Source organism: Excalfactoria chinensis, chromosome 7 (assembly GCF_039878825.1).
Source record: "Excalfactoria chinensis isolate bCotChi1 chromosome 7, bCotChi1.hap2, whole genome shotgun sequence".
Lineage (NCBI taxonomy): Eukaryota > Metazoa > Chordata > Aves > Galliformes > Phasianidae > Excalfactoria > Excalfactoria chinensis.
In genome coordinates this window covers 24,509,384-24,523,166 of record NC_092831.1, presented here as the reverse complement: position 1 = coordinate 24,523,166, position 13,783 = coordinate 24,509,384, and the positions used below count along the sequence as shown (strand labels likewise).

General features: G+C 37.4%; 1 protein-coding gene across 3 annotated transcripts in view; it reads right to left on the bottom strand.

Annotated features, from left to right (window-relative positions):
* LOC140254819 (hyccin 2) overlaps positions 1-13,783 on the bottom strand; it is a 67,021-nt gene that overhangs the window by 28,152 nt on the left and 25,086 nt on the right. For all 3 annotated transcript variants that reach the window (XM_072341874.1, XM_072341870.1, XM_072341873.1), the window contains exons 5-11: positions 12,186-12,365; positions 10,244-10,324; positions 8,562-8,677; positions 7,619-7,714; positions 5,125-5,241; positions 4,352-4,439; positions 800-959 (exon numbers count right to left, since the gene is read on the bottom strand). In XM_072341874.1, coding sequence (XP_072197975.1) covers positions 800-959; positions 4,352-4,439; positions 5,125-5,241; positions 7,619-7,714; positions 8,562-8,677; positions 10,244-10,324; positions 12,186-12,365 — 838 coding nt within the window. The remainder of the gene's footprint in view (positions 1-799; positions 960-4,351; positions 4,440-5,124; positions 5,242-7,618; positions 7,715-8,561; positions 8,678-10,243; positions 10,325-12,185; positions 12,366-13,783) is intronic.

The window sequence follows — 13,783 nt, the reverse complement described above, 5'->3', positions numbered from 1 at the left end:
TATTATGTAGCTTTTTTTAATTTCTATCTCATACAAGCAGGAAAAAATAAAAAAGTTTTCTAAGTTTGACAAAATGATTTTAAAGCAGCTTTTTGCTACGGTTACAACAAAAATTTAACCATATGAAAGAAAACACTACGATATGTTTACTGTCATTCTTCATACGGTCCATCATGCTTCCATGTGATCTAAGCATTCAATAAGGAATGAGGAGAAATAGAATAATTTAAAGCTATCCAAAACTACTTTATGACATGATCCCTCTGTAAGTTGGACCACACGATGCTAGGAGTTTGATGTTCAGCTCTTCCATCTCCCCCATCTTCAGGGGCTCTGAGTAACTGCAATCCTAGGCGAGGTCTGAATATTAACATTCATTTCCTAAGCTGTTTATGATGACAGAGCAACTGAACTTCAGAGTGCATCACAGAAATAACTGAAATTCTACACTAAACTCTGCCACTATAATTTTATGTTATTTCATAATTGAGAAAAAAAAAACCTTAGTAAATGATTTCCAGCCTCTTTTTTGCCCTTTTCTTTTTTTTTCCTCCTTCAAACATACCTCATGGTCTTTCAACAAAACAAAACCAAAACAAACATCCCAAATGTTCATGTTCATGCAGCGCTCTGGAGATGTAAAATACCATACATAGTTATGGAGAATCACTTTTCAAAAGGAATAAACAAAACAACCATGACCAACTGTTCTGCAAACATTCAAACTCAGAAGCCAAGTAACAGTGATGGTGATGAATACAGTACATTACAGTACCTGCCACTGGAAAAGAATGCTCACCTTCTCTTCTCCAGCGGTGACGACGGATAGAAGCTGTTGTAATGGCAGTTCGAGAAATCCTCGGCACTGTTGGAGTAACTTCTACTTTAAGTACCTTCTGGCCTTCTTGGGATGCATCAGGAGCATCAAAGGGCAGTGAGTTCTTCATGGCATTTGCAACCTAAGATGAAAGTAAAATGCTGTACTATTACCATCAGTGACCATGCTAATGACAGTACTAAATCTCTTTGCTGGATCCAGAAGGAGAAATAACCAAGAATTGTTTATTGTGTCAGATCCCATCCAGATGGACAGACCCATCCCCAAGATAACTAAGTTGAAAAGACCATCGCAAGCCTACTCCCAAACTTACAGCCAAATTCTCTCTATTTTTACTTTTTCCAAGTAAGCCATTTTGTTCTACATTTGACACCTGTACTAAGAGTAACAATCATTTTGTTCTACATTTGACATCTGTACTAAGAGTGGTAATAATCTACATTATCTACAATATCTACAATAACTCTCCATCCAAATGGTTGCAAGATAACAAGAAAAATACTGTTTGTGCAGTATGACAAGAACAGTCACAACACAGGAGACACAAGACCAGTTTCCACCCTCCATCTCCATAGGTCTCTACGGAACATAGATTAATTAGCAAAAATAAAGCTGTTGGACACAATGTTTTAAAACTTCAGAAAAAAAATGAAAGAGAATTTGCCTTCATTTTCATAATCCTATTGACTTTGTACAGCCAATCAGCAATAAACAGACATGTTTTAAACCTAACACTACAGCTTCTTTTGTGTATCTCTTGTTACACAAATATTGGACCTTCTGCATGGCTCTTAGTCTTCACCTAATGAAGACAAATAAGTAAAATAAGGAGGCCATAGATAACTAGACATAAAATAAAACAAGTATGGAAAATGTATCTAGTTAATCCCTGTAAAATCCTACTTATCAATTGTTTCTGCAATAATGTAGGTGGTCCCCATTACAGCATACAGTAATCACTTTGAAAAGTATGTTTACATTTTCTCCTAATGGATATTCTCTCAAATTAGAAAATAAAATTTAAAAATAAAACAATTTTGTAGAGGTGCAACTTCAGAGGTCAGGACGCACTGTATGACAAGAGAAACATCTGGAATACAGGTGCTCTGCAAGTCTTAAATATACACAATCTACCTGGCAAACCTACAACAGCAGGAATGAAACTATTTACAATACAAATAAAACTATAAGGTGATAATTCTGTCCACTCAAATGAAACACGAATCTGCTTTAGAATACACCACTTTGAAAGACACTCCACATTTCTAGCAAGGCACACATATTTGTTTGCAAATTGCTCTTCTGTCATCTTTAAACCTCTCTGCACTCATATCCTTGATCTCATTAGAGACTCTAACGCTCATTTCTGCTGTGCTGACCCAATGCACATCCAGCTCAATCACACAGTGGTTTGCCTTCCTATCCTCTACCTTGCTAGAGTTCCAGCCTCTTTTGAATACGTAACCTTTCTCATATACAAGATTAAAATCTGAAAATTAGTAGTAAAAGACTTTTGCAGTAGGAGCAGAAAGTGACACAGCACTTTTACTCGTGGAGCTTTTTAACAACTGGCTCCTTTTAACATCACAAATTGTACTTCTGGGGGTCAAGGAGAAATAAAATTAAGCAACAGTAAAACCTGGAAATAATCCAAACAACCAGAACGAACAAAACACAGCCCTTCACCATCAGATGGGAAAGGGGGGGAAAAAAGGGACAGAGAGGGAACCCTTTGCCTTCACCTTTCTTAATACCAAGAGCCATTAATCCTGCACTAAAAGGTGTGGCGTGTCTCGTTATAATGACTGATCAGTACATCCATAAATTAAACAAACAGCCCTCATACAAAAATACGACAAGACTCCTACTATGGAAGACCACCTAACTATTAAATGGATTTCAAAGAATTTGCTACTGCAAGGCAACTGTAAGCAGAGACTTGAACTTGCTCAAACTGGATACACAGATGATATTTTATTTGGTGCAATAGTTTAAAGTGTTTTAAACAAATACAGTTTTATGCTGCTTAATGATTTACACCTCCTGGAGACAACAACTAGGTGAAGGGACTACAACCTTTGAAAAAGTCAGGTGGTTTGAATATACAGTGTGTGGCCAAAGGAACAGAGCAAGAAGAAAATACACAGACGTACCTGCACAAACATGCATGAAAAACTCAACAATTAGAAAGTAGGAAGGGGGTTGGAATTGGTGATGTCATGACAGCACCAAACAATGGGTTGGAGCAGCAAAACAACTGTTGTTTAAACAGACGTTCTAGAAGATTCTTAAAAGTCATCTCAAAAGACAAAATGATTAAAAACGAATAATCAGGACTGAAAATTGTCCTGTCAGCAATTGAATTATGTTCCAGATCCTCCTACACAACTTTTCAATATTGTATTTTGATAAGGTGGTCTAATTCTGCAAGTTCAATATTTAATTTAACACTTTCAATCTGATGGAGCTGTGAGTCATTTGGAAAAGGAACCAGCTGTTATAATACTTCAGTGGATACCAACCATTTAAAATGCAGGACTCTCAAAAAGCCTGTAGATAAATCTTGTAGCCAATATTAATTCATCAAGAGAATATTTTTTCTTAATTTGTTGGAGGAGAGAGTGATGCAGAGTGCCATAGGAAAAAAAAGCTTTTCCCAATCCACTTTTTTTTCTTCAGTTACGTAAAAGTAATTCAATTTACTTTTGTTATTTCAGAAGAGAACCAAATTCTGGCCACAATTCAGGGAAACTGAGATAACACTCTATTTTACTTACTTTATTTTCTTTAACATTCTTACTTATTTTGAGCCTTGTTCCTATATTCCACATAAAATAAAAACCTTCCATTCCTCCTTTTCCTTCATCAACCTACTTATCCTCCATCTGTATCCTGCACAGTTTCACCTCTTTCCTTATTTCTTTTCCTAAATGATCAAAACAATGACTCTACCGAGAACTGAAAAAAACCCAAACGACTCTAAGAAAATCACTCTATTCATGGTCCACTGAAGAAGGTAAAGATTAAGATTTCTGTAACTTAATTAAAACCTGACAATGAATCTAGATAAAGCTCCTCTTCTCTTACAGCTCTATTCTTCTGCTTTCCTAATAAGTTATTAGTTAAACCACACAGCATATTCTAAAGTCTTCTGAAGGTCTAGATGCAAAGAATACACCTTTTTCCAACCTTTGTCCTGTAACATATAATCATTCAGTTAAGCTTTTTTGAATTAGTCATCAGTAGCTGGTGCCAATACAAGAAACATTTTGATCCAACTGTACTACATTACAAAATAATAGATTTCTGCATCAACAAGTACTAGGAGATCCCAACGTTCATGCAGAAAACGCATGGTGTAAATAACTATGTTGAAAACACCAGCTGTTAACAACCACTCGCATTTGGGAATGCAGTAAATGGCCACAAAAGCTTTAATTAAGAGTCCATTTCTGAAACACTTCCATATTCTTCATAATCAAGTCCATAAATTCCAGTAGATTTTTTTCTTACCAACAGAGGTTGTGAGTAGAGTTCAAGCTGTGCTCTGTAAATTATGTCCTCCAATACCTCCTGGCCGAGATCCCATTGACCATTATATCTAGATGTAAAGAAACAGATTTATCTTCCACATCTTAGGAACTCAGATTGGCTTTTATTTTTTCCTGTCCAAATTCAGCTCATTCCTTATTTCTCTATGTAAAATGCTCATCAGTTGCATACACACCCAGACTGTTCTCTATTTTGTAGTATAAACAGGTAAGTTTCGCATTACTCTTTTTGGTATAATGAAAAAAGATGCTCCCCGTCACCTCAAAGTGACACAAAGCTGACACTAATCAGGACAAACTTAAAGAATGAAAAATGGGGTCGTAATATAAAGGTTTACTTAGTTCTTATCAGAAATGGATTTTTGCTGCCTTAGTAGCTACTGGCATTCAAGAGGACTGCATTTCATCAGGTTATCTTGGCATCCAAGCTCATTATGCTTGTTAACAGAAGCTTATCCGGTGGTAGTAATAAAAAAAATCAGGAGAAGATGAAGCCAGGAGCCTCCTCCTCCCCAGTACCTGGCGCTGGTCCTTCACCACCTACTCCAGTGCTGACAAAGATATTTTCAAATTATCAGTTGGCTGAGTGAGTAAGTAACAGAAAATATGCTAACTGAGTTAGATCCCTGTATCGTATTGGGTTAAATTCACTAATTCCAATATTAAAACAACAAGCATTGATATTTTAATTCATGTAAACCAGTCACTTCTACTACCAAAATAATATCTACTTACATAGCATAATAGACACCTGTGAGCAGCTGCACCATGAAGTCAGGGTCTAACACCACTCTACCACAGTGTTCTTTCCAGCGTTTCTCGTGCTGCCGTGGAAATCCGCTCACACACAGCCTGAAAAAATATACCATGGCACCAAAATGTGAACCCCACCATTACTTCAAACTATAAATGATTGTCTTGAATTTTTAAAGCCTGTTTTTCAAAACATAAACTCACAATGTAGAATATCTTTACGCTGTTGCTCTTCCAATCATTAAAACAGTTTAACAACAATGCCTTGAGACATAACTTGCTGATAATCCAGCGTATTATTCCCATAAAGCCATTAATTCTAGAGAATTAGAGTGGCAAGACTGCTAATATACTAGGCATAACACTCTTCCCGAAATTCAGTTAACAAACAATTTTCTACAGAGGAAATATTTCAGTGGTACAGAACAGGGTCATATCACTTCCCATTTTATGTACACTGCTGGTTAACAAATATACCTTATTTTTGAGTTACTGTCAGCTGCCTTCTATTACAAATAAAACCAAAATCAATTATGGCCCTTGACAAAGGGCCTGCCTCGCCACATACTGCATAGCATTGACTCTGCTGTTAAAAAAAACAACATACCAGATACATTTATTCAGAACTCTGACATTCAAAGCATACGTAGAACATAGCAACAATGCATGGATATTAATACATTCAATGTAAATGTATTATTTGTTTCTCTAATCTAGTAATCCAGTACTGCATACATTAGTTTTCTCCTTTAAAACTGGGAAAATTATTGCATAGACTCCAAGAGCACATACTGACACCAGGCAAAACAGAGAAAAGGAATGAAAATACCAATTATCCACAAAAAAAAAAAAAAAAAAAAAAGAGAGAAAGCAACCGAAAGCCTTCAAGAGAAAAACAAAAGCACAATACAAATAAGTATTTCACTGTGTTAATTGTGCTCTTATCAGAAAATGACAAAAAATGAAAGCTAATATCTAAAAGCTCTATCAGCTTTAAACTGAAACCCATGCAACCTATTGTTTTGAAATATGTTCTGCTGCCTCAGTAACAAAAGTTGTGGTCCAAGTTCATTCTGGAAAGCAGACAGTACCACAGAGGGAACAATCTGCTGACTAGGTATAGTCCAGTCTTTCCACCAAGGCACATAGACCAAGTAAGTATATTGATGGCTTTTTGGGCTGCACTGCAGACCAAGAGCACCAAAGCTTTCAGAAGAAACCACAAGGTGAAGCTTGTATGCAGTTACACAAGGTGGATCCAGGATGTTTCCTTTTCAAGATCATTCCACTCTTAGTGGAACAAAATGATTCCTGCTCTGTGTGTCCACAACTTAGACTATAAACCACTATAAAACTAGTAAGAGTAATACTCAGTTACAGTGGAGTTTACTGTACAGTTCCATCAACATGTGCTCAAATGAGCAACATCATTATTTGTTTTAGCCAAATGAATAAAGCTCTGGAAAGTTAAATTTAGAAGGTTAAGGGAAAATGACTGCAATTTATAATTCAAGTTGAAATGAGAATGTTGTATTACACATATTACACAACTGTGATGGCAATGATGGAAGCACGCTGAGAAGACCAGCTCCCATCATAAATGTGACAAGAGAAACAGCCATTCATCTTACCTGAGTGTGTGTTACTACAGAATACACGTTTGTCAGAAGCTAGTCTGATCCTTAATAGTTATGTAATGGAACTGCATGTAATTAATTTCTTTCATGGCAGTATTGTGTTGAAGAAAAAAGGCTAAATTAAACATTTTTAAAGAGCTCCGTCTGTTTGGAGATTGGAGTGAATTGATTTCACTTCAGGCAAAATTGCTGGGAGAAACTGGCAGATGGGAATATCAGAAATACTTCAGATTTTTCAGAGCATAAAGCAGGGATCTTTGCCAACCAGATGCTTTTATGGCTGCTCAAGCAGAAGATTATATAAAGGACGTGTGTAAGAGACTGAGAAATCACAGCACCGAATTCTCCAGAAAATGGGATATCTTTACTGAGGAGGACAAAACAAGAAAAAAAAAGATACATAACCTAAAGCATGGAATACTGTGCCAACACTTCATACAACCTATCCTGAGGAACAAGAGGTCAATATTTGGAGGCAGAAGAAACTAAAGGTATCCCTCACAATATTTGGAAGCTAACCATACTGAAAAGTGGCAGAATGACACATAAATCCAATAAATACAAATCAATCTGAGTAGCTTCAGAAGATTTTGCCCTCTCCCCCCCCCCGTTTTTTTTTTCTCTCCACATAAACAAAAGGCTAAATAACTGGAACAAAATCCAATGCAGAACTAAGATAATCCAAGCATGGCATCAAATTTCCAATTAAGTTGCAGAACTGACCAAAAGTTGCATTTAGTTACTTAAAACATGTAACAGGTTTGTTCATTCTTTTCTGCTGCAGGAATATTTAGAAACCTAGATGCACCCTGCAAGACTTTCAAAGGCAAGTGTCTCACCTGGAACCCATCCTACAAAGCGATTGGTAAGAAGAGGCAGGCATATAGACAATAGCAGAATTGTAGCACAGCATGAGAAAGCTCAGCACCTCAAACCTGAAAAGAGACAAGACCAAAATCTTGCATGGTTTAAATTCTTAATATTCCATCCAAAATTTAAAATATATCAAAAACCTCTACAACTCACTTTGAAAGTCACCTCAAAAGAAAAAGTGCCGGAAACAAACACACAAATCCAGAAACCCTCTTGCACTATAATTCATTAACTTGAAACGGAGTATTAAAGGTTCACTTTAAATTATTACTGATATGCAGAAATTGTCAAGGAAATGACAGGTCATAAAATTTGTCCAGGCTGCTACAGAGCTGGACAAGTCTGCAACATTAAAAATAAAATAATTTATTAGGTTTCCCAGAGCCAGTTCTAAACACAGGTAAAGCTGAGAGTTGCCAGAACAGCAGAGCAGTGAACCACTTCAGAATCTGCTCTTCACTGTGCAAGAGACTTCACTAAAAAGGCTGGTTGCAGTTACTATTAATGAGTAAAGCCCCAGTCTACATGTCTTCACGCAGCAGAAACAGGAAATCTCATTCCTGAAGTTTTTCATCCTCACTTTTTTCTATGCACTTGGCTCCATCTTTTTCTTTCTTGTGGCAAAGGCAATGCCAGACTTTTGTTATGCTTTCGGTAAAATTCAAGTTGACAGGCATAAACTCAAAAGATATTCCTGACAGACACAGAGATGACAGAGAAGTTATTCTCATCTGAATGAACTAGTAACACACAAAGTTTGAAGCAAAACCAAAAATATTCCCCAGGTTCACCGGTCTGCTCTCTATCTTTACTTCCACACACAAAAAGGACTGACCACAGTCTATAATGTTTAATCACTTTCTGACTGTCTAGTGAAGCACCACAAACGTTACAATGCATCCAACCTACCTGTTCTGTGCTGTGAAAGTTTCTCTTTGAGGATGAAGATCACTGTAAACTACTCTGATGAGATCATGCTGACACAGAGCTCCTTCAGTTAAAGCCATGGATCCAATAGTAGAGGGCTAGAAGTACATGATGAGAGGGAGGAGAAAACAAATCATAAGTAAAAGGTCTCCAAAAGCATTGAAACTCCTAATAATAGAATCACAGTACGGTTTGGGTTGCAGTGGACCTTTAAGATCACCTGGTTCCAGGCCCCTGCTATAAGCAGGGACACCTCCCACTCAAGGGGGCATCCACAGTCTCTCTGGGAAACCTGTTCCTGCATCTCACCACCCTGACAGTAAAGAACTTCTTCCTCAAGTCTAAATCTACCTCCTTCCAGTTGAAAGCATTTCCCCTTATCCTGTCACTACCCGCCCTTATAAAAGTCCCTCCCCAGCTTTCCTGTAGGACCTGTTCAGGTAACAGAAGGCCACTATAAGGTTCCTCCTGGAGTGTTCTCTAGGCTGAAGAGCCTCAGCTCTGTCCTCATAGGGGAGTTGCTCCAGCTCTGTGCCCATCTTCATGACTAAACCCATTTCAACAGCTCCATGTCTTTGATCTGCTGGAGCCCCAGAACTGGACACAGTGCTTCAGGTGGGGTCTCACAAGAGCACAGAGGGGAAGAATCACCTCTCTCGACCTGCTGGTCAGACTTCTCTTGATGAAAGGACCCAGGATACAGTTGGGTTGGCCTACTGGGCTGCCAGTGCACATTGCCAGCTCACGTTGAGTCTTTTATCAACCAGGACTCCCAAATCCTTCTCCTCAGGGCTGCTCTCAAACCATTCTCTGCCCAACCTGTATCTGTGTCTGAGAATGTCCCAACCCAGGTGTGTGACCTTGCACTTGGCCTCAAGTGTTGTCGACTGCACTATTCAGTTTGGCGTCATCTGCAAATTTGCTGAGGGTGCACTCAATCCCACTGTCCACATCACCCTTCAAAGATGTTAAATAACACTGGACGCAGCACCAATCCGCAAGGAAAGCCATTTGTCATCCATTTCCACTTAGACACTGAGCCATTAACCACGACTCTCCGAGCGCAGCCATCCAGCCAATTCCTAAACCAGTGAGTGGTCCCGCAGATCTATTTTTCTCCAGTTTGGCAATCAGGATGTCATGTGGGACAATGAACCAAATCAAAATACACGGTTGTCTTTTAAAAATGAAAATAATGACAAAATCTAAAAACACGACATAATTGCACTATCATAAAAAGCATCAGAGCAAATGAAAGTCATTTTCAATTTTGATTGTTGCATAGTCATCTGAAGGAGGTTTGTTCTAATTGCACAGGCCTTTTGTATAGCAACAACAGAGAAAGAAAAATGAATCCCAAGTTCAACTTGTGTTACTGAGGAGTTACAAAAGGAGATGGGCTACTTTTACCCTAACACTTAAGAGGCAACCCATTTGCTACTGAAACAGAACTAACAAAACTAACCTCTATACAAAATGGGCACTGTCAGCAGTCATTTTACAGCATTTGAACTTCTACTATTGCTACCGATTTAGATTAAACCATTGTTTGAAGAAAGTAACACTGAAAAAAGCATGCATCAAAATGGACTGTTGCTCCAAATGGATGCAGTTTTCATTGCTCTGATAGACCCAAGTCTAACTTACCACAGCTGCTGTCTTACCTCATGATATATCGAGGGTTTAGATAATGAAGGGATGGTGAAAGATAAAACTTTGTTGTTTCCATCTTTGTCAGCAATTTCCTGCATTTAAAACAAACAAAAATGGAAAACAGGAGAGAGAAAATAAAAAACAACAATAAACAACTATGAAAAAAAATACACCAAAAAACAAAACAATGAAAAAACGCAACAGAACTAAGATAGGATCTGGAAAACTCACAGAACTCCTAAAATGTATTTAGAAAGTAAGCAGTTAGATGCTCTGATCTGATAAGACCTAATGGGAAAGACCTGCATCATTGACTGTGCTTAGAAAAGAAAAAAAAAATAAAAAATCACTGGTTCCTTGATCTTTATGGCTTTGTCCAAAACCAAGAAGTTTCTCTAGCCCAGTATTACATTATGACATTTATGTACAATAGAACTGCATAGCAGAGCAATGCTGAACTTTAAACCTAAATCTACAGATGCATGAGGGCTGATGAGTCACTTACTGACAAAGGCAGTACTTCAAAATTAACATAGTACAGAAAAAAGGTGAAATCAAGGAGTCTGGTGAAGTCTCCTCAGGAATTCTATTAGTAAGAAATACACAGTTTTCTCAAAAGGCTTTCAAACCAATTAGATTTTATGGTTGACAAGCTACTTACTATATAAACAAAACCAGAAGTTTTTAAAGCCAATAAACTAAAAGCAGTCACACAGGAATGTACAAGAAAGCAATCTAAAGTCATGTTGTGGTGGGTTTTATGATTTGTGGCCAGTATTCCACTTGATAACACCATGCAGTGCTTTAAACTGAAAGGAGGCAGATATATTGTTGTCCTTTTAAAGGCTGAGAAAATAACTTCACTCTTGCAGTATCTGCAGATGAGCAGAAAAATATCAACAACAGAACCAAAGAAAGAAATGGAGCTAGTTATTGTCCATTTTGAGATCTCTTTCTTGAGCATCCCTAAAGAATATGAATCATGGGTTTCAAAGGAACCACCATAGGACTTCTATGAGAAAACTGATGCCAAAGATAAATATTCAACCTAGCAAACAGTACTGAAAATCAACACAAAGAACTGGACTTTCCAGTTGTTAGAAATGATCTAGATATATAGCACTAGTTAATTTATTTTTAGAGAATCGGTGTCTCATCAGTCTCATCATAGGTACAAAGAAAATACAGTTAAAGGAAAAAGTTTACTACAGTGTGTAGAGTGAAGGACAATACTTTGGTATTAAAGGCTTTCTAGTTACATAAAATGGAAATTCCTATCAAGGAATGCCTATTTTAGCTATATTGCTGAATTTGCTGAACAACCTCTTAATACAAGACTAAAAATTTGCAGGAAAAGGTAAGAATATAATAGAATTAATAGAAAGGACATAATAAACAACTGTTAATTCCAACAGCCAAACCTAATCACCTACAGTTTCTTTTACTTACTTTAAATTTGCACTTCCACTCAAGACAGTGCCTACCTCAGAAGTACATCTGCATCTGAACACTATAGTAGTACAACTACTGCTCAGTAGTTTCAGCTTCAAATTGCCATTAAAAAATAAACAGAGTAAGACAGGAGGGAATAGAGAACAGTGCAGGAGGACTGACCAATTGCATAGCAATATACATGTAAAAATTGTATGTTTCAACATTTAAGAGGGCTACTTCATCTTTGTATGCACACAAATATGCAACACTAAGAAAAGCCACAAAACGATTCTTTTGCTTGAAAATGTTTGCTCCAAGTGAATTTACAATCAATAACAAATACTTGTGCAAACATGCTTTTGCTGAACCTTCACAACAGCACACTTCTAAATATGCTTTCATGCAGTCATATTACAATTGCATGTACACATTTTGCTCTAATAATTTTATTCACATCAGTCAGCGATGCAAAACTTCAGATCAAAGCTTTCTTCAGCCAACCCCCCTCACCTCACTTACCAAGTTGTAAATGCCAAGCAGCAACGCTTCAATGCAACCATTACTTTGCCTATCCCTGCTGGCAGTAAGACGCAGATATACCCAGATGAGCTCTGGCAAAAATTGCAGTGTGAATCTCTTCAGTCGAACTTCAGAACTACGGTACAGTTCAAAGAGCTGGTGGCAAACAGGCTCCAGGAGCTATGAAAAGACAAAAAAGGGTAATAAGTTACTCTTAGGCTTCTCTAATGAAAGAAAAGACAACATCAAATATATGGGCTATACAATGCAGCTGTTGTAGTCAGTAAAGACAACACCCCTCAATTTCAAGTAAATGAATGAAGTAAAATAATATTTGTGTTTACTTTAAGGAGGTCTGTAAGTATAGATTTGAGAGGAACTGGTATGCAGAGTTGGGAAATGTGGCCTTACTACACAACCATCTTGTTCTTTAAGAATACTGTTTTCTAGGTCTGTGAGTATGAGATTCGTATACAGACACTAATCTGAGGTATGTGACAGATTAACGGCTTGAACTACGTGGAGCACAGAAGTTCAATGGCGCTGTTAAAATGTTTAGAAAGGTCCAAAGGTTTGAGATTAGTAGAAGCTGATGAAGACAAGTCCACTGATAGAAGCACAAATTAATTTCTTACCTACTCCTTTTTAGTCTCAAGCCCAACAAGTACCTGTTTGCTCAGTATAATACAAACAACACAATAATTTGTCTAGTCATCTGGATCTTAGCACCCAGAATTTCATACAGAATCCACCATAACTGCTCAGCTGCACTGTACGAAGAAAGACTTTGGCTTGTTGTGAACTACCTTCTAAAACCTTTTTAACAAGTCCCTTGCTACCAGCAAAGGTTAGGGAGAGGCCTTCCTACTTGATCTGAATTTTGGACAAACATACAATGCCATGAATCCGTACGACTGTAAAACTTAATGTCTACCTGTTTAGACTTCAATATTTTACTCCAGTACACCACAGACAGCATAAATTTTGACAGTTTCTATCAAGATAGCTGCTTTAAGAGCAGCGATTTTACAGAGTCCAAGAAAAGGTAAACACAGTTCCATTTCTAAAACACAGTATCCTGGTCAATGAAGCATGCTATTTACATTACTGATTATGTAAGTTGTAACATCACATCTGAGTAAAACAAAACTTTGCTAGCAGTCAAATCTCTTATGCTTGGTGTAAGTACCTTGTGTAACAAGGCTTCTGGATGGACAGCCTGGTTACTCTAACATAAAAGCCTGTTTTTACAGCAGAAACAAAGGCAGACTCCTTAAACAGGGGAAGAAGAAAGCTGACACTAAGATTGCTGATAGCCAAGTTCAGTAGTCTGGAGCACACAGATTTTTCTTGGCTCTAAATGTAAAATGCCTCAATACTACATTTTTTTAAATTATTATTTCAGATCTAATGAAAATATAAGCCTTCTACTGCAACCATTTGGACAGGACAGGCCCTAGCATTCTTATTGAGTACAGATCAATTTATTTAGTGTATTTATTCTAGCATTTCACACACGCACAGCACCTTGAGTTTCAAAGATTTACAAGTGAATTGTTCTAACATTTAGATAAGCATTTGCACTGAGTAAAAGCAAC